The 24,402-nt window shown below is 49.7% G+C and overlaps 1 protein-coding gene across 4 annotated transcripts in view; it reads left to right on the top strand.

Moving 5' to 3' along the window:
• The window catches only part of MTUS2 (microtubule associated scaffold protein 2), a 578,912-nt gene extending 554,510 nt beyond the window's left edge, over positions 1 to 24,402 (top strand). For all 4 annotated transcript variants that reach the window (XM_087436240.1, XM_087436241.1, XM_087436239.1 and 1 more), the window contains 7 exons: positions 808 to 1,022; positions 8,705 to 8,810; positions 11,671 to 11,744; positions 15,547 to 15,645; positions 16,758 to 16,877; positions 19,515 to 19,612; positions 21,511 to 24,402. In XM_087436240.1, the coding sequence (XP_087292366.1) occupies positions 808 to 1,022; positions 8,705 to 8,810; positions 11,671 to 11,744; positions 15,547 to 15,645; positions 16,758 to 16,877; positions 19,515 to 19,612; positions 21,511 to 21,724 (926 nt within the window). In that variant the 3' untranslated portion in view covers positions 21,725 to 24,402. The remainder of the gene's footprint in view (positions 1 to 807; positions 1,023 to 8,704; positions 8,811 to 11,670; positions 11,745 to 15,546; positions 15,646 to 16,757; positions 16,878 to 19,514; positions 19,613 to 21,510) is intronic.

Here is a 24,402-nt window from a genome sequence, read left to right as displayed (position 1 = left end):
TCTTGCCCGCAGCCCAGGGGGCGCAGGCTCCCGGGTGAGGAGCAGTTGCAGGAGCCGTGGTCTGCTGTCACTGCCTCAGCCCCTGCCAGCGCCCGGGGAAGAAGCCAGGACTGGAAGGGGAGGCACGCCTGCACGGAAGGGGATCGAGTGGTCCCTGTCCTTCCGCTGGAGAGGAATGGTGTGAGTGAAGCTTCGGTCACCTGAAAGGAAACCCCCGCACTTTCTCTGAGACTGTCCTGTTGGCCTTTCAGCCTGGGCGAACAGCTTGGCTGTTGGACCCCCACCCCCATCCTCTCTTCGGCTGCCGGGTGTGCCCAGGTCTCAACCTGGATGGTCCTAAGAGTCGCCGTGGGCGTTGTGAAAAGTTTACGCCCTGGGCTCCTGCCCCAGGGCTCTGATCCACCCGGGGTGTGCCTAGGAGTGTGCATTTTTAACAAACGCCCAAGATTTTTGATGCCTGTGGTCCATGGACCCTCAGAGAAACCCTGCTCTAGCGGCAGGAACACGGGGCTCGCGGTCAGAAAGCCCAAAGCTGCCCCCGCAGTTTTTGCTCCACACGCCGGCTGACCCTGGGCAAGTCCCCGGAGCGCCCGGGTCAGGTTTCCTCTCGGCCTCCTGTGTCTGCTGTGAGGATCAGGTGCAGGAGAAGGGAGACACTTTACAGACGGTGAAGTTCTGCCAAAGGAAGAGACTCGTGCCTGGTCGTCACGTGAACCCTGAGGATGTGCCCGCGGGTGTCAGAGACGCGGCTTCAGACCTTTCGGCGCCTCCTAACCGATCTTTAAAAGATGTTGTTCTCTCCCCCAGCCTTCAACACAGCCAAGTGTGAGACACTGCAGAGGGAGAAGGAGGAGCTGGAGAGGCGCTTTGAGGCCGAGGTGAGGCAGCTGGGCTGGCAGCAGCGGGCGGAGCTGCAGGACCTGGAGGAGCGGCTGCAGCTGCGGTTCCAGGCGGAGGTGGCGCGCCTGCAGGGGGAGCACGGCGCCCAGCTGCTGCGCATCCGGTGTCAGCACCAGGAGCAGGTCAGTGCGCGGCTCTGGGCTCAGGCCCTGCTGCTGGGAGACGCGGGTGGAAGCGGGGGCAGCCGGCACTGCTTTAGCGAGAAGTTCTGTTCAGTGGGTGAGCTGTTTCCAAGTTCACTCCCCGACCTCATTTCTTCCTACTGTCCCCTCCCTCCCTCCCTCTCTCCCTCGTCCTCCCAGGTGTGCTCCCACCTTGGGGCTTTTGCACTCTGCCTGGAATGCTCCCCCTCTAGACACTCCATGGCTCCCTTTCTCCCTCTTTTCCAGACTTTCCTCAAAAGTCACTTTCTCAGTGAGGTCCTTCCTTATCTAAAATTACAACTTCTGCACCACGTACACCCTCCCCGCCCCCTCCCTGCTGCAGTTTTTCCTCAGCACTTGTCACTATCTAACACATTGTAAATTTTACTTGTGTACCCTGTTTATCATCTGCACATTCCATGAGGGCAGTAATAATGACAAGCAAACACGTATCTAGCCCTTGCGGTGCACGAGGCACTGCCCTGAACTCTTGACATCTACTACCTCATGTGATCCTCACAGTAGGTGAGGTGCCATTATTGTCCCCATTTTACAGGTGAAAAAACAAGACTCAGAGGTTCAGTGACCTGCCAGAATTCACAGAGCTGGTCATGGACCAGCCGGGGCTGAACCCAGTCTGGCTCCAGCATCCGTGCTGTCGAGCACCAGGTTAGAATTGTCTGCAGGCTTACGGCTAGATCTCTGGCACCTGACCATGCCTGCACAGAGGAGGCCCTCAGTGTGGTTTTGCCAAATGAAAGAATGATGACACTAGTTAACCTGAGCCCAGCGGTCTTACTAGAGAAGGTAATTCTTCCTGAAATAACTAGAAAGTAATTCCCAGGGAGCCTGTCAGCAGGAAGGCAGGAGGAGCCGACGTGCCCATCCTCACGGCCAGCTGCCTTGTCAATTACGACCGCTAGTGCTGACGGGAGGCGGGCGATTGGGACAAGCCAACTCTGCTTCCGTCAGAACTAGTTCTGCTCCTGTTTTTTCTAAGTCCCCAAGGCTCTGATGCCTTATTCCCACCTTTTAATTGGTGTGTGATTTCACATAGTCTGCTTATGATAGTCCTAAGGTACAGTGACATCTGTGAAGAGTGCTCTTTAAATCTCAGGCTAGTGCTGAGTGGCCCTTCATTATCGTGAACATTGGGCTGCCCTCCTTGGGCTGCTTCCAAATAGATATCCTGGACAGTGACGGTCCCCAGAGGCTTGTGCATCGTAGGGGCACAGGAGGAATTGCAGAGTAATAGTAAGTACTGTCGTTGTAATTAAAAATCCATCTCGGGGCCGGCCCGGTGGTGTAGCGGTTAGGTGCGCGCACTCCGCTGTAGCGGCCCGGGGTTCGGATCCTGGGTGCACACCGACGCACTGCTTGGCAAGCCATGCTGTGGCAGCATCCCATATAAAGTGGAGGAAGATGGGCAGGGATGTTAGCCCAGGGCCAGTCTTCCTCAGCAAAAAGAGTAGGATTGGCAACAGATGTTAGCTCCGGGCTAATCTTCCTCACACACACACAAAAAAACAATCGATCTGATAGCACTTGATTCTATTCAGCATCTCAGGTTAGTCATTCTCCTTTTTTAGAGGCCTGTGGAAACCAGACACGGCTGCCTGCTTGAGGGAGTTGAGACTTAGAGACCAGGAAACAGAATAGGTTACAGCTAAAGTTACCTGCTGGTGCTAAGATTAGACACTGAACCCCCAGCATCTTGCCTCCTGAGCTCACTGAGCGTGACTCCTGTACGTGGACATTTGTGCCTGCTGCTGTCTATGGGCTTACCTATTTCATGGCCCTTGATACATCTCAAACCTGGTACAGCTGTCACCTTGTTCTGTGCCACTGCATCCTGGGGCTATTCGTTCCCAACTACACACAGAACATATTTATACCCGTGTTCACTGAGACTTCTGGTCCGAAGTTCTGGGTTGGCTTAGAAGGTGCCAAGAGGCGGGGAGGGAGGGCAGGAGGTCGTTATCAGGCAGAAGAATGTGCTTCAAGGGAGCCGTCTGACTGAAGGCTCACGTCGGGGTGTTGTGTATGGACACCACCACAGAGCTAAGGCCTCTGCTGAGTGGAGCCCATCCACTGGTGGGGCGCAGCCTGGGGCAGAACACCTCGCTGGGCTTGGTCGGTGCAGAAGCGCATGCCGGGAGATGTGCTCTCACCTCCCCGCTAATCTGGGCCTCGGCAGCCTTTCAGAGATTTCATACTGGGAGGGACTGAAAGGAAAGAAGGCCCTGGCTATTCTGCTTGAGAATGAGTTACACAAGCGACCTATGTATATTTAAAAAGTGCTCTGTTTTATGGGGGCTCTGAGTTCTGTTCTTCTTGACCTTTGATGATAGCTAAAGCAATTCATTCATTGATTCATTCACTACGCAGAGAGATTTAGTGAATGCCCACTGTACGAAGGCATCATGATAGGGTACGGCAAGAGATGCCAAGATTTATCAAACGTATACTAGCTTGTTCCATAGCCTCAGGTTATGGACCAGGAGACGTTCTGAGACACATGCCTGGAAACCATAATACTGGGTGAGAAATACAGATGATGTGTTTAGGAATTGAGAGTTTACTTCCAGCTGGGAGGACGAGGGAACACTTGATGGTGGAAATAGCATCTGAGTGCTTTCCAGCTGAGTAAACCTTGCCTATAGCAGCCCATTGGGTTTGGGGTTTGGATGATTTAAACCTCTGAATTATTCAGGCCTCTGATTCTGCTCCTGCTGCTGACTGTTACCCTGGCCTGCAGCTTCTCCACCAGAGAGCATGCAGGCAGAGAGCGTGCAGGCAGAGAGGAAAAGGAGGAAACGCACCTAATCCAGTATTTTCATTTCCAAATAGAATAAGCACTCATTTGTTTAGTGCAGGAGAAGACTCAAGTGCATGCCTGCAGTGGAGGTTTGGGTGTTTTTCTGTGGTTTCAGTTATCCATGCAGAACTCTCCACACTCATGTCTTCCTGATCAGGGACGGTTGCACTCGGCAGTGCTAACTCCACAGAGAGTGACATCTGTATCCTTCTGGAGATTTAAAACTCGACTTAACCAATCTGGCCTCTCCTCACACCCCAGCGCCCCAGAGCCGGCAGCAGGGAGGCTGCTTCAGTCTGACCCGTGGGATTTTCTGAGGCTTCACTGACGTTGGGAGCTCGCTTGCTCAGGCAGGCTGCCCTCTGATTCGACTGCAGGGTCTCCCTCAGGACAGCTCCACTGTCCACTCATTCACCTGAGGGACAACGACTGTCTCTCTGGCCACACATGGGAATCACTTGGGGGAACTTCTACAAAACACCTTGTCCTCCCCCCACACTAACTGAATCAGAATCACTGAGTGGGGCCTGGCATCTGGTGTTTGTCAAGGATCCCCAGGGCCTGGAGACGCAGGGACGCGTTCCTCAGTCCTGCAGAGTTTAGGGGCTGAGCCAGGGCGTGGCCGTGCCTCTTGGCTTTCTTCACTGACTTTGAAGACATGGTATGACTTTTATTTTTCAAGTATGATTATAAAAGTGTTTAATCAAATCAGCCCTCATTCTATAGCTGGCTACACATTAATAGAAGCCAAATTGCCATAGCTACCCTTTCTCAAAGCACACAAAACAGATTTTCACTATAAACACACATGCTTTTTCTCTTTTTGCCCCAAACATAGTTCCTCCTCAGCCAAGCTTCCAGTCCTCCTTTCTGGGCTGCCTTTGGCTTTTCGCTGAAGATATTTGGTCACAGAGCCTGGCGTTCAATGATCAGACTTGTGACCTTTGACCCCATGCCCCCAAGACCCTCTGGCAGTTTGTCTTACTCCCTGACCTGACCCTGAAGTCACTCGCATCAGGGACCGCTGGTTCCTAGATGTATTGTGGATTCTGCTGAATAAAGTCCAAGCAGAGATTCCTTCCCCCTGAGGAGCGTCGTCCTCAGCCTGTGGAATTGACGGTCGCCTTGTCTCATGTTCAGGAGGTACCGTTCATCCTTTCCGAAGGCATCATCCTCAGCTTCATCAGAGTGGACAGAGGCCACTTTGTCCATCATCTTGCATTACGTCTCTTTAGTCCCCCTGCACAGCAGGCGCACAGCTGCCATCAGCAGGGAACACACTCTCTCTAATCAAATAGAATGAGGTCCCGAGGGGCCCCCAGTCTTCCAGCACCAGAGCTCCCACCCGTCACTGCCCAGAGACGCTGTACGCTGGGAGGAGGCGGTGCAGGGAAGATGGGGCCTCTCTGAACACCTGCCCACGTGGTGGGCTGCAGAGGGGGCAAAAGGCACACCCCGGAATGGGATGAAGTCGGACCGGGAGCTCTGGCCTGGCTGGCCGCCTGCTCTGAGTGGATACCAGCACAGAAGGGAAGGAGCCCCTCCTGATCTAGAAGGAAAGTCGTTACGAGAGCCCTGGAGACAGTAAACATGGGTGGGCTCCCTCTGTCTCATCAGATGGGAATACATGTCTGGGATGGGGGTAAATGGGCGTTTAATCTGGTTTGGGTTTAATGAGTAAAGCTGAAACAATATAAAGCACATGTTTCTTCATTCTAAATGTATGGCTTCTCTAAGTGAATTGCCAAAGCCTCCGATAATTGCATTTTGCAAATGGCTAAATGAAGTAAACCCTGCATCTCTATTCTTACCCGTCTGAGAGGGCGGCTCTCCAGCCCTTTGCTCTGCTGTGACTCAGCCCAGCTGGACAGCAAGCAGCTGTGGGCATGGTGCCTGCCACAGGGAGCAGCTGCTTCTCCATGTGACGAGGACTAGTGATTTGATGGGCACACTGACAGACTCCTCCGTGGCACAGCCCAGAACTCCGTCTTCCTGGGGGAGGAAGGAGGGTGGTCCAGCAGTGGTCTAAGGGGGCCCCACCCAGGGTTCTAAAAGGAAGAGAAGGATGCTTCATCCCGCATAAGCTTGCTATGCCCTGATAATGGATTAGCACCTTTTGCCTCTGACTTGGTGATCTACAATGCATAAAATTATCTTGTGTTTCCCTTGGGTCGACTTGTCTGAATCTCTTCAAATGCCTGCAGAAGGTTTCAAGGTCTTCTCAGGCTGAGAGTTCTTACTGGCTTCTTCGAAATGTGAACTCGTGCTCTAGAAAGAAGCCAGGAGCCATGGGAGGAGAAGTCATGGGGATTAATACTATGACAAAAAATAGAATCCCTTCTTCATAGAGGGAACATTCTTTTAAAACCATGAAGATGTAAAGAAACCTAGATTACTGAAGGGTAAGGATGATTGTGCCCAAATTTTGGCTCATTGGCTCTCATTGGTTTCCTTCAAACTATACTGGGCATTCCTCTCATTGTATGTGGCCTTTCAGAGTGAGGAGACGAGTATTTCATTCATAAAAGCACCTCTGAGAAGCTGTAACAGATGGATCTTGCCCTTACATGATCTTTAATATGCTGGGTGTGGTATTTCATCACCACTAAATCAAAGACCTGCCTTCCAACAAACCGGAAGGGCATGTTCAGCCACACACATAGTGTGGTATTGCCAGTCGGGGCATGTCCAGCTCCAGGGACACATGGGACGCTTCTGGAACTTAGTCCTTCCATTCATCTCTCTTTTCTGAAACCACCCATGGCAATTTGTATGAGAGACCAACAAATTAGAATCACACCAAGGACTGATAAAAGATTTTCCTTTATACTAAACTGGGTAACTTACCTCCAGATAATGTGTGCGTGCTTGTTTCTACAGGCAGTGTGCTGTGGGCTTGACTGACATCAGTAATGGAGTGGAAAGAAAAGATATTTCCTTTTTCTTTAAACCAGTGATTTATTTTTCCAAGAGACTGGAAGGCTTTGGACAAAAATTCCATAAAAACCTCATCTAAACAGGAATTGGACAATTAAATACTGTGGCAATCAGCCTTTCTGCTAGTGGATTCATCTCTGAGCTTCAAGTCAAGGATTGTTTAATCAAGAATAGCCAGTGAACAAAAGTGAGCCATTGCCCACCATGTCCGTCTTCATATTGTAATGTGGCTTTCCTAACACCGCGGAGTTCAGAGTTGGTTTTGCCAGTGAGATTTCTGTTTTAGTGGATGAGGGTCTCATTTACTGTAGGAGAGAGAAGTCAGACAAATTTTCCCATGCAATTATAGTATCTAGAATGGGAATCTATCCCATTTTAAAATACAAATACTCCCACGCACCCACTTTGCGAGTGGGCTTCCTTTCTTCTGGAGATCCCTTCCCCCTTTAGATCAAAGGTCAGCCTGGGAATTATCCCCAGAGACATGAGAGACTCGAAGAGGTGGCTGAATACCACCAGCTCCAGGCAATATGTCCTTAACTAGTCCACCAAAGAGCTGCAGGACCCGGGCACCTTTTCTGGTTTAGTGTTTTTCAGATGCCAGGTCTTAACACATTTGTAGGTTGTGACATAAATTTAGTGGTTTGTAATTAGCATTTTGAGAAAACAAAGTAAAATAGAATAAAAGCTTAAAAACCAGATTATTGCAAATAGGAAGGGAAAGTATTGCTTTGTGACACTTTGGTTTCGTGTGGTGTGCCCTGTGTTACGATGTTCAGTGGTAATTTTTACAGTGGGTCACCAACGAAGAATTTGGAAAGACTCTGTTCTGGTTTGCTATCACAGGGAGAGGTCGTTTGTGCAATTACTCCTATAAGTCACACATTTGCAGTGAAGGCAACAGCCACAACAACCATAACAGAACAGTAAACGTGGCAGGTGAGTTGGGGGCAGCGATCAGGAAGGGTGAAAATAAAGGATCCTGGACTGGCCGCACTGCTTGTGATTCAACTCCTGGACATGTCCCTGCAGCCACACAAGAGCAGCCCTCCACGGGAGCAGCTCCACATTGCCCGGACCTGAGCAGGGCAAGCTCACGTTTAGGAAGTGGATGCGGTGCACACAGCGGGTGAGGTGGGATCGTACAGATCTGCCAGCCTGCCTTGGTGCTGGGGAGAGGGTCATAAGGTACTAGTTATGGGTCTTGCTGGGGGCAGCCGTGGTGTGTTTGAGAGAGCTTCACCTTCGGAGTCAGACTTGGGCCAACTGCTGGCCCTGCTGTTTACTCACCCTTGGGCAAAACATTTCAAAACTCTCTAAGCCTTGGTTTCCTCATCTGTAAAATGAGCATAAAAATATCTACCTCATAATGTTGCCGTGAGGGTTAAATGGAGCCACTGAGAGCAGGTAGCTTGGTAAGTGTTCGTTCCCTCCATTTACCTTGTGTACTGCAGCTCCTACCTGCCACTGGGAAATAGAGAGAACACAATATCTAGTGGGGAGGACCCTCTTCTTTTCCTTCTCTGTCATCACCTCATAGAGTGATTGGCGCAAGGGGAAAGAACGGAGTGGGAAGGGGATGGCCCAAAAGCCAGGCCCAGGACCGTGAAGAGGTGGCCTAGGTAGCCATCCCCCACTGGGAGCTGATGTCCTCCTGTAACAGCTGCGCTGTGGCAGTGACTTCCCTCTGACTCCAGGGGCTGCCATGTTACCACCAAATCCTGGCTCTCCTGGCTCAGCACAAGGCTGAGGACGGCTGTCATCTCAGCAGAATGACTTGTCCTTGACGTGTTGGGCCACTGACCTTTCCACTCGTTGAATTCCACCTCTGTTCTCCAAGCAGCGAGGATCTTGCTGCCCTCAATTCCCCAGCTCACTGTGTAACCGTAACTGTGATCTCCCTCAGGTAGAAGATATCACCGCCAGCCATGAAGCTACTCTCCTAGAGATGGAAAATAACCACACGGTTGCCATTGCGATCCTGCAGGATGACCACGACCACAAAGTCCAAGGTAGCTACCAGCCTTGATGAGTGCAGTAAGCAGGAGCAGGCTGTGCGAGCCGGACTTTTCCTGCTGTGGAAGCAAGAGGCCCTTCCTTCCTCTCTAGATCCTCTTTCCTTTCTTCCTCCCTTTCCTTCCTGGTGTGTCTTTGTGTTGCTTCCTGTGGAAAGAAGAGAGAGAAGTCTAGGATCCAGGCAACTACTTCTTTCCTCTGAAGCAGTTGCTCTCACCCTTGCCTGGATATTGGAATCCCTGAGGAGCTGTAACAGGAGGCTGATGCCAGCCTAAGTCCCACCTGGGGTTCCGATGTAGCTGGTCTAGAGTGCAGCCTGGGCAGCAAGATTTTTTAAAGCTTCTGAGGTGGGTTTCATGGGTAGCCAAGCTTGAGAACCACTATTCTAAAGTAGGCATGGAAATCCTGGGCTTTATTTTGTTTTGTAGCCTTATAAAATTAAATGGCAAAGATATGGACACACTTCCCCACGTCTGTGATGTTCTCAGGGCCACAGAGCATCTGATTGGATCTGGGTCTCCACACCTTGCACTCATAGACCACATTCACCATAGGCTTAAGTTGAGTCTTTGGATCTTTCTTTTCACATTTTTTTATAGCTTTGAATTATCTTTTGATATTTAGGGTTTTATGTGGGTCATAAGAACAACAGCAACAATGTTTACAAAGTACTACTAAAATTTTAACTTTGTGAAAGAAGCTTTTTACACTTTTAACGTGCATTTACATTAATATATACAATTTATTTTTTAATTTCCCCTCCCCTCACTTTTTCCCCCAGTCAGCTGGTCGTTAAAGTACATTAAAAACCATGAAATTTAACAATAAGTTAATGAATTTTAAAAATTTGAGAATTAATATCAGTATTCGTTATCATTTTTTAAATGTTCTGTGTCAATAGCAAAGCCCACTGTGCAGCCATCAGTACTCCTGGTCTTGCCTCCCTGCAGCACCAGCCCCACCACCTCTCGGAACTATTAGGACATGAAGCAGTACAAGCTGGAGGCAAGAGACACTGAGTTCCTGAGCACTAGTTACTCGTGTCACCTCCGTCCGGATAGCGTGTCTCACACTCAGAGTACCAGTCCTCATCCTGGGCTGCGCGTTGGAACCATGCGGGGAGTTTTTCAAAGATACTGATTTGTGGATCCCACCACAGCGATTCCAATTTAACTGCTCTTGGGTGCAGCCCAGGCATCAGGAGTTTTTAAAGCTGCCCAGGTGATTCTAATATGTAGCAAAATTTGAGAACCATTGTCTTAGGGCACAGTATTAAGCGTGAGACAGAGTGTCATACCTTAAAGTAATGAAATACATTATGGGTACATAGATATTAGCCACAGTTTATACCATCTCCACAACAGATACTGACTTTTCTCTTACGGTATTGGAATCATATGAAAATGTCCTAAAGCCCATCACTGCTCTGTAGGAAAATGGTCTCTGGATAGGGAATATGAATGGAAATGGTGCAATGAGCCACAGTGTTGCTTTTTGTTTCTGGATGTTCATATAAATAGACCTGGTACGTTTTTCTGACTAATGAAGTCTTGTTTCAATGCCACATCCAAGGCCTTTGAATTATATGTAGTGTCAAGACAATGTAGGCATATGTAATGGTAGCTACAAAATTCATTACTATGGTCAGGGTAATGCTCTCAATGACTATTAAAACTAATCATTTAGACAAAGGCAGGTAGACCAGAAGGCCACATTGTTTTATGTCAATGAAACCAGCACAAACTTTTGTTTTCCAAATATAAATTTCAGCTATAACAACTGGATTTCTTAGAGACTTTCACCATCATTAGTTAAAAGATTTGGGTCAATGGAAACCACAATGTTTTTCCTAATTGCAGCTCATGCCAGCCAGAATGGTAATTGTTGTTCTCCAGTACTCTCCTGTTGGAAGCACAATGATCCAGGCTAATTAATGAGACCTTTCCTCCCTCCAGTTATAACATGAAAACAAATTGCTTGTGTAGCCAGAATGAGATGGGCTTCACCCAGCTACTAAGACTGTTCCCATCTGGAGGAAGATAGAATCCATTTGCTTAATAACTCTTACATGACATCTTTTTGCCTAACTTTCAAATTAGTACTGGAATGACACTTTTCACAGAATAGAATCGTTCCAAACTCACTGAGAGGACCAATCCAATTAGTCCTCCCTTCTGTCTGAGTGTCTTAACATCAGATCTTTGCTCAAGCAAATCCTAGAGCTCTGTGTTCACAGTATGGCCCAGAGGGCACCAAGGTGTCCTTGCAGACACAGCACTGGTCCCATTCACCCATCCATTCTGGCTGGTCCCATTCACCCGTCCATTCTGCAGCAAGCCCCGGCTGGCAAGACAGCTGCTCGCAGCTCCACTCTCCTTGAAAAGCTCCCTTCTTCAGCCCCAGATTGCTGCTTTGTGGTGGAAAGGCAGAGTGATCCTGGGAGGGGAAGAAAATGGAGATTTAACCTCGATTACCCAGTTGTTATACTAATAGGAAGAGTTGGAGAATCTGACTTGGCCTGGGTGGTGGTAGAGCAGGGTATAGAAATGAGCATGTGTGTGTGTGCGTGTGTGTGTGTGCGTGTGTGCACTTGTGTTCTCTTTGCTTCCCTCCCTCATTTCTTTCCTCTTTCTTTCTTTTTTCCTCCCTTTCTCCTATTTCTTTCCTCCTCCTTTCTCTTTCTTTTAAATAACATTGCATCCAATTTCAGACTGATGGAGAAGTCTCTTTAGGCTTAAGTTGCTGTATACTGGTGTCCCTTATTTACCTAAGTCCTTTTCTTAGTCTGGCAAAAGAATCTTGTTTGATCCTTTGCAAAAGAAAGACCAACTTAACAATTTGATGTCTTCTCTCCAGAATTGATGTGTACCCACGAGCTTGAAAAGAAAGAATTGGAAGAAAATTTTGAAAAGCTGCGACTGTCATTACAGGTTAATATTTCCTTAACTCTAGTATTGAGATAACGGCAGCATCAATATTCCAGTCCGCAAGCATTTATCCAGCAACTACTATGTACTGGATCCTGCACTAAGCATTAGAATACAGAGGTAAAGAAGACATGCTCCCTGCCCTTAAGGAATTTACTGTCTACTCAGAGAGCTGTGACACAGATGGTGTCAGACAACCACAAGGTAACACATGCTTGCACCAAACAAGTCATACTGTTAGTGAGTGCCACAGGAGTTCCAAGAGATTGCCCTGCACTTGCTACGGTCAGAGGAGTAACTGGCTGTGTTTGAGGAAAGGGGAGGACTCTAGGAGGAGAGCATTCTAGGCAGGGGGGATGGTGTAAGGAGAGCTGTGAAGGGCAGAAGTCGTAGGACATGTTCTGGGAATTATAGAAGGGGCTTTAATCATCCAGAGGTGGGTGAGATGAAAAGAACCTTCTCTGCCTCCCACTGCCAACCTACAGAAAACTCCAGGGAAGTTGCTTGGCTTCCTTCTGACCCCTAAGGGGAAAAGGAAGGGTCTCCCCGATCACGTGTATCTCCTCCTGCCTTCTGGAGACCCAGACAAACTGCTTCTGTGGAAAGACGTTGACCACCTCCAGCCCTAGGGAGGAGCTGCTAGGGTGAGGTTGTAGCCCTGCTTCCATTCTCAGCTGTGGACATCCCAATCATAGCAAGATTGTTTTTTAAATATTAGGGACACTCACATCTGGAAATTGTGGATGACAATAGCAGTGGTATCCATTGACTACCATAACTGTAATACAAAGGCAGGAATTTCACTTCTTCGATGGCTCACTTTCCCCTGGCAGTGTTCATTGCGCAGAGCTGCCCTCCCAAGAAAAGAATCCAGGATTGTTCAGATAGCCAGTGTCACTGCTATTGAGTGTCCTATTCAAAAATTTTAAATGAGAAACTGCCTGTTGTGAGCCCACCACCAATCCATTGATCCATCGATGGACCTGAAATATGCCTGTGCGGTCCTCATGTGGCTTATCCTTAGCAAATTAACAGTAACCCCAAACTACCTTCCTCGTGTACCCCACACCCCACACCATCAGAGGCACTGTCTTTGAGGAACACAAACTAGGGAAGTGACAGCCATACCATGACGTAACAAAAACCCCATCCAGTCCAAAACCAAAAGCAGTGACAGTTTTGTTTCATCAGTGAGTCTTCACTCTGCCACTAACATCAAACAGTCGTGAATTGCGTGCATTTTAGTGGTAACTCTTCACGAGCAGAGAGCAGAATCCATTTGGGCTGGAGATGATTTGCGGCAAGGAGGGTGGAGGTGCTCAGGGTGCCCTCCTGGGGCTAGTGGCAGCTAGAGAAACAGGTTTAGTGGTTGAGATTCGAGCTTTGGGCTTAAGTCCTCACCTGCTCTTACTAGCTTTGAAACCTTGGACAGTACGCAAGCTCTGTAAACCTTAGTTTACTCATCTGTAAAACGGGTGACAATAGTACCTTCCTCGAGGTGTGAGCAGATTAAGGGAATAATGTGTGTAAAGTGTGTAGCACCAGGTTGACTCATACTGAGTGCTAATAAGTAGCAGCTATTGCTATTATAATAGTTTAAAGCATTGTTACATTTATTATTATTACCATCATCATCATTATCATCATGCCCTTGGTTAACTCCTGAGTCACCCAGCATGGTCACCAGCTGGGTCTTTGTGCCTGTTACTTTGTCATAAAGGAGCCCAACCCAAGTTGAAAAACAGTCTGTCCTGTCTGATTGCTGCGGCTCCATTGTGTGCCTGTGGCTCTGTTTCGAGTAAAGGTGAATAAGGTAGAAAAATCACAGTGTGATACTGTGGATCCATCCTGGGTGGTATTTGCCTGATGAGTTTTTCAGTGTTTTGTTTTTTAATGGAGGAGGAGAGGCTTGAAAGAAATGCTTCCTTTGACAATGCTGTCGAAGTTTGGTGTAGGAGACGTATAGAGCTAGAGTCATTTTTATCCTCACGTTCTAGAAGGTAACGTAACTGCAGCAGTGCAGGGGAAGTGTGCTGAGCTCAGCTGGGGTTGTCCTGGGCTATGATTTACAGGTGCCAGCTCGTGTGCATACAAACTCCCACTGACAACTATAGTGCCCTAATACACCAGCATTTGCATTTGATGGCACTGTGGGGGCTTTTATTCCTTAAAAATGAAATGGAAGTAACTGAAAACAAACAAACAAACAAAAAAGCAGGAAAAGGAACCTGCCAAGGATGGTTTGCAAAACAGAGTCCTCCGCCATGATGAAGAAAGCAGTCGAGCCATCACTTCATACATGACAGTGCTATTATGTAGAACTAATAATTTACAATACCCAGCTCCTAACATTTGGTGAGATGAGGCCATTCCTCTTGCCAGAAGAGTCCATGGGAAGACCCTGGTCCCTATGTTTTAATGTTACAGAAATGGTGTTGTTGGGCAGAGAACTTTGGAATACTTGGCATGAGTGAAGCACCATCTCTTCACTCTGTTTGAGCGTCGAGATAAAGCCCACTGCTCGGCATCCTTTGCTCACCTGCCACGATCAGTCATTGCTGGAGTCACGAGAAGAGGAGTCAGTGTAGTTGCATCTGCCCTGGCAGCCGGGGAAGGGACGCAGTGCCTCCTCAGACTCGCGTTCATCCTTTCAGCCCATACACAGAGGGCTGCCCCATAGCTGGCATGTGCTGGGGCCAGGAGTGTCCTTCTAGCTGGGGAGAGGGTCTGAACAGGGGGACAGACTCAGCTCACGTGGCAGCTCACACCAGGGACATGCAATCCAGTCCTGAGGCCCAGGGAGGCCGAGTGGAGGCCAGAAGAGAGCCAGGAATGAGAGGGAGCTGGCCGATGAAGGCATCGCCAGCAGGAGAGCTGGAACATAAGATGAGAGGGGGGCAGTGAGAACCGAGGCTGGAGACAAGAAAGGCTGATCGGGAGGTATGTCAACGCCGCGTCAGAGTATGCACTTCATCTTGAGGGCAATGGGGTTTTACGTAGCAGGGAGGCAGGTACAGGCTTGCACTTTAGAAAGCTCCCCTGACTCCACCATGAGGGCAAAAGAACCGTAACACAGGTGTCGGGTCTGGGAAAAAGTCAGTGGAGTGCCCGAGCCCAGGGAGACGGAATGGGCTCAGGAGTGTTCGTGGATTCCAGGGACATGAAGGAGGACGAACCAGCAGGACTTGATCACTGACCTGATATTTAGGGCGTTTGGTGTTTGGGAGAGGGGTCTCAGGTGGAGAGAGAAGTCAAGGACGGTTTGACGGTTTCTGGCTGGAGCTTTATAAGTAAAGACAGTTGAGATAGATTAATTGTCCCTCCTGAAGCCGGGGGCTAGATGCTCCCTGGCCGAGACACCTCACTATGCTGATTGTCGGCCTTTGTGATTCAGATATTAAATAATTAAATGCCCCCCCTTCACAAGCTTCTTATCTGAGAGGGAGGACCTCCTCATCTCAGGAGGTGTTCAGAGTTGGGCCGCGTGCTTTAATCCCCCCCCACCCCGGCCCTGCCCGGTGTCAGTGTTCTTGATGTGCAGCATAAACATTCATCTGTCAGTGTTGTTGTGGCCCATTCTGGACAAGGCACCAAGAAGCGGAGAACAGGGGCGTTTGGGCGAATCTCTCTCCATCGTGCGATGCCCCTTTTGTGGAGCCCCTGGGACGGGAAATCTAAGTAGCCTCTGATCTTGCTGCCCTGTGAAGAGCTCCCCCGGGGCGAGGTGGCAGGTGTCTCATCACAGCTGCTCAGGCTGCAGTGTCTGCAGTGGACTGAGCCAGACTTCTTGTGTAATTACTTGCAGGACCAGGTGGACACGCTGACTTTCCAGAGCCAGTCTCTGCGGGACCGAGCCAGACGCTTCGAGGAGGCTTTGCGGAAAAACACTGAAGAGCAGCTGGAGGTAGTCATGCTTTCCAGGCCTCCCAGTACCCTGGGGCCCTCAGGAGGTGTCTCTGTTGAACCTCACCCCAGGAAGCCACGTGGCTTCCTCAGCAGTCTCCCCTAAAGACAGGGCCTCTGTGTTGATCCGCTGCCAAAGTGACAGCTGGTCAGGACCTCCCCGGGATTTAAACATCTTCCTGTCAGCACCTCTTTCCTGAGACAGAGGACAGCTGTGGGTTTCTCCATCCAAATGTTATTCTTGCCACATTCCACACCGCTCCCCAGCCCCTGTCCCTGAGCTCCTGTGATAAGCACAGCCTGGGAACCCTCCACCTGGGCCACGACCACCCCCTCCATCCTGTTCTCTCCCAACTCCGGTTCCACAGGGACGCACCGCTGAGGCGTGAGTCAGTAGGTTGAGGGGAGTTTTTTCCAGAAAAGCTGGCAACATTCCTTCCCTCTGCTGTAGGGCTTGCCAGATAAAAGACATGGCACCTAGTTAAATTTGAATTACAGAGAAATGAGGTTTTTAGTATAAGTATGCCCCATGTAATACACTAAAAAAAGTTCTTTATCTGAAATTCAAACTTAACTGAATGTCCTGTACTTTTATTTGTTGCATCTGGCAAACTTTCTCTAACATTTCTGTTTCTAAAATGCCTTTTCTTCTTTTTAAACCACTTTGCTCATTTCCTATGCAATGGGAGAGGGGGTCTCCATGGGCCCAGATGGGACCTGTAAGTCCCCAGCTGTCTATTGAATCACGTAGTCTGGGTGAATGTTAAAAGCCAATGTTGAATTTACTCTTTTTACTCCATAAGTTCCCTTTGGGGGATGGGTAAGGAGTGTCCAGCCATTCCAGCATCCAGACTTTGCAGTGAATGTTGGCTTTATCTCTCCTGCTCCTCGAGGAGCTGGATTTTTAATAGCGTTCCCAGTGGGAAACTAGTGGGCACTTTTCAGGGAAGGCTGTGAGCATTCTCTCTCGCTTGTGCTCTCACGCTCTCATCCTCCAGTGCCTATTGGGGAGCTTATTAAAGAAGGCTAGATTTAGCTGAATTCATCACATTGGTGAATAATGGGCTTTGCCGAGACCCCTGGTAAATAGCTCGTTGCTCTCTGTCCCTGTAGATTGCATTGGCTCCCTATCAGCACTTGGAAGAAGACATGAAGAGTCTGAAGCAGGTATTAGAGATGAAGAATCAGCAAATACACCAGCAGGAAAAGAAGATTATCGAGCTGGAAAAGCTGGTGAGTCGGCCTGTTTCCTTGGGAGGGCCCCAGTAACCTGTATGATGTTCCCTGCTGTCATCACAGATGTCATCATTAACACCATTCACTCGGTTGGCCCCTTACCTGTCCATTGTTTACAGCTGAACAGAAAATGCATCGCTGAGTCTCCAGGCCTTTCTTAGGAAGCCAGGAGTTCTGATAAGGAATCCCAGAGGTGGCCTCATTTTGTACGACTCTGGAGCCCTGCTGACTCCTGCCTCCATTCCCTGTGCATCACTCTGAAGTGCTAGTGCCTCCGTCCTCCCAGGGGAGACGTGGCGAGCAAGCCCCGGTGGAGCATCACTGGTGTGTGCCAGGCACTTTGCAAAGCACTTTAGGTGTGTGTGTTCTTTGACTCCAACAGCAGTCCACGGGAGCAGGTGCTGTCAGGAGCCTCTTCTTACAGATGCAGAGATGCAGGCTAGGGAGGGGGCACATCTCATCAGAGCCAATGGCGGCCGAGCCCAGGCGGGAGCCCGCCCAGTGCTCCGCTCCCTGCTCTCACCACACTCTCTGCCTCACCTCTCAGCCTGAGGGCTCCCACAGAACTAGCGAAGAGCACCTCTTTGGGGGAACAGAGCACCCCAGAGCTCACTCCTCTGCCCTGCAGGTGCAAGGGCCAGAGCTGAGACAGTCGTCCCAAGTTAGTAGCAGAGAAGCCTGCTTCCAAGGAGGTACCATCTTGATGTGGAAGTTGGCCCAACGGTCTCAGATTATTTTTTTTCCTTTTTCTACTGTTATATTTAAAATAAACTTTTAATACTTTAAAAGGAAAATATATGCATTATAGGAAATTATAAAATAAACAAAAATAAGAAAATTAAAATATATTTCTACCACTGTTAACACTTGCCAGGGCTTTTCCTCTGTGTAAGTGTACACACCTCAGACATCCCCCACACACACGTACAAGTGTTTCATATCCTGCTGTCTTTCAGTTAGCAAATCTTCAACTTACCATCTCAGTAATTGATCTTCTCATCTAACTTTTAAAGTCCCCCATTTGTCTCTGAAACGTCCTTGAAGCTGGTTTATCAAAACTAGGAGCTGATCTGGGACCACCTGTTGCATTCAGTTGTCACATCCCCTCTCTATCTAGCACTGTCCCTTTTTTGCAGACATCTCTTGCTGCACGAGTGCTTATCAATTAGGATGGGGGCAGAATGGCGTGTGTCTGTTACCTGCATCCTGGGTGATGCTGGCCCCCTGGCACCTTCTAGCAGCTCAGAGCTTCCCAGCAAAGAGAGCTAAGGGCAGTGGGGGCTCATGGACAGAGCCCTGGCCCTCCTGGCCCTGCCATGCAGCCCAGCCAACATGGGGACCACAACCCTCCTCCTCCAGGCTGAGCCAGCCGCATTTAGTTGTGCTCACCCACAAGCCTCTGGTTTATTTGGCTATTTTTAGCCATGCTCCAGGCATTCTGCAGGCATGCGTGACTTCTCATTCCAGGCCAAAAAAAAAGAACCAATTTAATCACTTCTCATTTCCTGGGAGTAAAAAGGAGGGCTGGGGTGAAGTGCCTTGCAGGGACAGAGGCCCATCATTTGGCTCTGATTCCTAAGCCTTATTCAGGGAGTGGTGACAATTTTCTTTAAAGATTAACTACCCTAACAGTGAATTTGTCACATTCTTTTCAAAAAATAATTTATTTCTAAATGCATCTTAGGATGGAACTGTACTTCAGCTGGGCCTCAGGCCCTGGGGGACACACTAACAGAGAGAGTGGCATCAATTGCGGGGGAGAAACAACCGTGGATGATGTTGTGTTCTGATCGTGTGCCAGGCTGGTCCTGAGCTTTGTGTTCCTGGCTGCCCACAACCTCAGAAGGAAAAAAATGTGGCCACGTTATTTATATTTCCATCCCTCCATTAATTCAGGATGTCATATAGCATATGCACGCCAGCCAGGGATGCTGATGCGTGCTGTTCACCCATTGGGAAGAACCATGGGACCTGTTAGCCAAACTAGGTCTTGGTGGTGTTCGTGGCTTATCTCTGACAATAGCAAGGACCTGGGGACACTCATTATAAGAAATATATTCTACACAGGAATCCAATGTATACATACACACGTACATAATGTATATGAGAAAAATATATATCTAAAAAATATATAACAATACTTTTACTACATACAGTGCACTCTGGTATTTTCTATTCTGTTTCATTTTGTTTAAAAAAGAAATGCTGGGGGGCCGGCCTGGTGGCACAAGCAGTTAAGTGCGCATGCTCCTCTGCGGTGGCCTGGGGTTCGCCGGTTCGGATCCCAGGCGCGCACCAATGCACCGCTTGGCAAGCCATGCTGTGGCAGCGTCCCATATAAAGTGGAGGAAAATGGGCATGGATGTTAGCCCAGGGCCAGTCTTCCTCAGCAAAAAAAGAGAAGATTGGCAGATGTTAGCACAGGGCTGATCTCCCCACAAAAAAAAAAAAGAAAGAAAAAGAAATGCTAGTCACATCCCTCTAATCTGATTTTACAACCCACTACTGCATTGCAAACTGCAGTTTGCAAAACACTGTTCTTGATAGTCCTCCACAGCCCAGAAGCCAAGGGCACTGGTCTTCTACCTGCCATATGGCCTTGCTGAGAACCTTTTAACACCATATCCTTTATAGGCAGAAAAGAACATCATCCTGGAAGAAAAGATCCAAGTTCTCCAGCAGCAGAATGAAGACCTCAAAGCGAGGATCGACCAGAACACCGTGGTTACAAGGTAGGTGGGCCTGGGTGTCTGAGCTTCAAAGCGTGCATCACCCACGGAGTGGCTTGGCCCTTGAGCTTCTCTGAGGCTCTGTTTTTGTCCAACATCCAAGTTTCCTCACTCCTCGGAGCTGTGAGGCTTCCCCACAGGCTCTTGGCATTTCCCACCTGAAGGGAAGAACGAAACACAGCACTCTGGCCACGCAGCTGTGCCCTGGCTCTGCGAATCAGTGGGCGCCACCTTGAGAGAAATGAGTAAAATTGGCAAGAGCATGTGGCAGGGGCCTCCAACACAGCCGGAGGTGAAGGAGTTGACTTCTGGAGGGGGTTACTTCGGGAGGAGATTTTGGAGAGGGGTGCCAGCTGGGTGTTCCCAGGCAGAAGACAACCACTGCGTGAGCTGACCCTGAGCTCCATTAGCTCAGCAGTGCAGACCTGGGTAGGGCCCTCGGCTGCTAAGCTGTCGTCCTGGGCCAGCCTGGCCGTGCAGAGTAGAGCTGGCCTGGCCAGAGGACAGCAGGGAGGGAACATGCCAGAGCAAGCTGTGTAGCCGAATGCAGCTGCTCCGGAGTGACACCGTTTCCATCTCGGTCCTGCCTTTCCCCCCAGGACCCTGATCTGAGGTGCCCCGACTTCCTGGAAAGGGTGTGGAGGCACTCCCTTCTGCTGTCAGCAGGGAGGGAAGCAGGGGTGGGGCTTGACCAGCCAGCTGAGGTGATCTCATCCATGCAGGCTGAGCCAGCTCCGTGAGACCCACACCAGAGCCCTCAATCGTGTGTGTCACCCTCTGCACGCACACACTCACACAACACCTACTCACACTCAGTCACACACTCACATGTACTCACACAAGCACACACACACTCCCATCACAGGTTCACACACACTCACACTTGTACACATTCTCACACACACACATTGCCTCCCAACTGAGCTCCTGGTGCTGGCGTTATGTTCTCACCCCAGGGGCACAGAGGAGAGACTGCTGGGGCAGCAGGTCTGTCACCCTCCTCTCTGGCTGTGGGCAACAGGCCTCCACTACAGACACAGGCCGAGGGGGAGGACGAGCCTCTGCCCGACCGGAGCACCACACGCCTCCCCAGGACATCTGCAAAGGCACCCTGGTCCAAAGAGCAAGTCCAGGCTTTACCCCAGCGGGGCAACTTCCTGGCCCCGGTCTGTCCAGCTACAAAATGCATATGTACTTCTCGCTGTCAATTCCTGAAAGGTGCTGTTGTTTTTAAAAAATGCAACAAAGCAAGCAATTTGAGCTTTATGACAGAAGGCACAAAATGTGTCGATTCATCATTCATTTAGCATCCGTTAGCAACAAACATTAACTGAGCATCTGTTATGTGCCAGGCAACAGGCTGGATGCCAGGGATTCAAAGATGAAAGCGCTGGCTCCTGCCCTCTAGGGCTTGGTCCAGCACGGGGGCAGATGCTCAGACCAGAATTTAGCAGGGAAGGTGACTGCTATCACATAGGCCAGAGCCAGGGGGCAGGGAGGCCAGGAGGTGTCCTGAGGCTGACAGCCCTGTCCCTGTGCTACCATATTGTCAATGGCCACTGTCTCCGAGCCTCCCAGTTGGCACACCCACACCGGCCCTCCACTTCCCTCCTTTCCTCTTCGGCCTTTGGCTTTGGCTGTGTCCACTGGACAACCAGCGCCCTCCCTGACTGGGGCAGAGGGACTGCTAGCAGATTAGGTGCTGGCCAGGCTCTGGAAACAGAAGTGTGGGCGGGACAAGTGGAAATCGTGTTTCAGCCCAGGTTGTTGGTTGCAGCAGTTCTCCCCGCGGGCATCCACCGTGTCCTCCCCTGGCCCTGCACCCATTAGTCTGGCGAGGCTCAAGTTAAGTGCCTGCCGGCATGACTGCCACCTGAGGGTTTCTTATGCTCCCCATGCAGACAGCTGTCGGAGGAAAATGCTAATCTCCAGGAATACGTGGAGAAAGAAACCCAGGAGAAAAAGAGACTGAGCCGAACCAACGAAGAGCTGCTTTGGAAGCTCCAAACTGGGGACCCAACCAGCCCGATTAAACTGTCCCCCACGTCTCCCGTTTACCGCGGCTCCTCCTCCGGGCCCTCCTCTCCCGCCAGAGTCAGCACGACACCCAGATGACGCCACCACGCAGCCTTGGGGAGCGGCCGCGGCTCCCTGTCCTGCACCTGGCCATGGCCAGGCAGGGAGCGTTGACCATGGCTGGCCCCCCGCTGGCCCTGCGCGCATGCTCAGTAGCTGCATAGCTGCATCCTAGGCGGAGTCCTCTCCTGATCCCCGTGTAAGACTGTCCTGGTGTTGGCACTTAGGAAAGTGTAAACGGTATTGTCTGGTGTGCAAATGTTTGACCGTAGTTAGAGCCAAAACAACGAAAGAAAGAAACTCCAGTTGTTCTTGAGCAATGAACTTTCACTGCAGAATTTCAGGTTAGTTACAAATAGCTCAGTTTTGAATATACATTGAATAATCATTGTGTACTGCACCAATATGTGTGTATATTTAGATACACGTACATACACATGTGGCGGTTCTGAATTGCATTTTTTATAACATGAAGTGCTGACATATTTTGGTGAAGGTCAGCAGTTTTCTAACTTGTGCCTAAGAATTATTGGGAAATGAAAATGCATTTCTATCTAGCTTCCCAGGAATATTTCTACCCAAAATAGAAAAAGGAAAAAAAAAAAGCTACAGAGAAGAAGCGCCTTTCAACCTGCCACCAAGTGGTCCTCTCTTACACGCAAACACCAGCGATTTGTGGACGGTAACTGCCTTTAGAACAAACAGCTTCTTAGTCAACATGATGTGAGGTCGCTATTATTCCATTTGCAAATTTTAATTATGAATACTCACTCCTGTCATGAGTGGATAAGGGATGGCAGTGGGAGACCCTGAGGGGTGTAGCAGTTTTGCAGGCATTACTCGTGACAGTGAATCATCTATGGTCTTGTAAACACAAGCTTTCCTTTTTTTCCTAAATGGCATCTTGGAATCCGTCATTAAGCTATTGCACCCTGGGAAAAATATGGAAGAGCGTGACCTTCTAGCGTGAGGATGAGAATGACCTTGGAGTTGGCCAAGGCCATGCACACTCCGTCCTCTAGAAGGAAAACTTCTGAGAGGGTCCATTTTGACCAAGCACAGAGTAGGAAAGCTTACTCTGGCATTTCATTTGGTTTGCTCTGATGTTATACTGTAAACGGTCAACCCACCAAAATATGACCCTCAGGCCCCCATTTCCTAGGCAACCCCCCCTTCAGTTTGGTTCTATAACCCAACCCATCACTGTACATTGAGATGGCTCAGGGGTTCTAGCAGGGGCTCCCAGAAAACCAACTCTTAGGTCCTGGGGATCAGTTTCAAGCTGTGCGAGATCATCCCATGACTCCCAGAAACACAGGTTTATTTTCTGCTGGACCATCAAGCAATGCCACAGCTGACAGTGGTCCCATCTTAGGCCCAGGAGGGTCTTCCAAACAGAGGAGCCCAATGAAACAGCCAGCTGGCAGTCACTAGCTGCTGGGCTGGCATTCGTCTCTGAAATGGTAGAATTAGGATGTGAGGTATTCCTGTAGTGCTTTGGAAGATAAGGAGCATGACGCACGAAAGGAAGACGTAGATTTAACACTTGATATGATGATGATAATATGCCTTTGTTTCCTGTTTGTGACCAAGACCCTGCACTTTTTTCTCTAAGGCCCCTCAAAATTGTCCTGAGCACAGGGCTGTCTGAGCGAACCCGAGGGGAGCGGACTCATGCAGGGATGCTCTGTGGGCCAGAGCCACGGAGCAGGGAAGAAGTAGCCCGAGGATGGGGCCAGCTTGTCCAGGGCCCGGCCTGCTCGGTGCATATGTGGCCGGCATGAAGACAGACCTGGTCTGTGCTCCTTGCGTGGGTCAAGGCCGGGCTTCCTGGCCTCAGGTACATCTCATTTCTAACAAACCTCCTAGGGTCTTCGCCCATCCTGGGGACATACTCAGTCGATACACATTGAAGAAACATTTCTTTTTTCCTTTAGTGGCTCTGCATGACGCTGTGATATTGAGTTGGGCATTCCATTAGAGTAGATCATGCCGCATTGACTAAATACACAATTATTTACTCTTCCAGCAGGCATCACCTGCAAACACAAGTTCGGTGAAGCTCAGCTCTCCAAATTAGGAGCTGCTTCCATAACGGCACCTGCTAAATGCAGTTACACAGCAATACAGACTTCAGTGTTATGTTCCAGTGTGGTTCGGTGTGTTAGCCTATTGCAGTCAAAGTCGTAGTGGTGTTAGAACCAAGTAATCCTTCACTAGGTGACTCAAGCTGTGCCCTAGCCAGCCTGACCTTGGGGACTTGAGCTAATTCTCACATTGCCCTGGCTTCGTTTCTTCGTCATGGACGCCCGTCATGTATGGCTCCCGTCCTGAAACCCTTGGGGTGGCAGCGCTGTGCCCCCTCCTCGCCACTCCAACACCCCACTAGGACCTAGCCCTCTCTCCACACGGAAGTCTCCCTGTCGTCCACCTCCAGGCAGGAGCTGTTTCCACGCACAGGTGCTGCAGCCTCCCCGCCTGCATCAGACACCCCCCCCAAACCGCATCAACCTCTTCCTGGCCTGCCGGTGCCCTGCCCCTGCCCCCGGACCACCACACACTGGGACAGGTGCTGGCTGGGTGTCTGGGTGGGGTGGGGGCTGGAGGGCTGCGCACTCCGTGATTATTTGAATGGGGTCACACGTTCCTTTTCCGGCCCCTACAGTTTCTGTGTTGCATATTTGTGTTTGAAGCATATTAAAATCAGCTTGAGGGAC

The sequence above is a fragment of the Ceratotherium simum genome, chromosome 10 (assembly GCF_057802395.1).
Source record: "Ceratotherium simum simum isolate JZ-2026a chromosome 10, ASM5780239v1, whole genome shotgun sequence".
NCBI lineage: Eukaryota > Metazoa > Chordata > Mammalia > Perissodactyla > Rhinocerotidae > Ceratotherium > Ceratotherium simum.
Note: the sequence above shows the minus strand (reverse complement) of the source record. Positions and strands in the feature narration are given on the sequence as shown.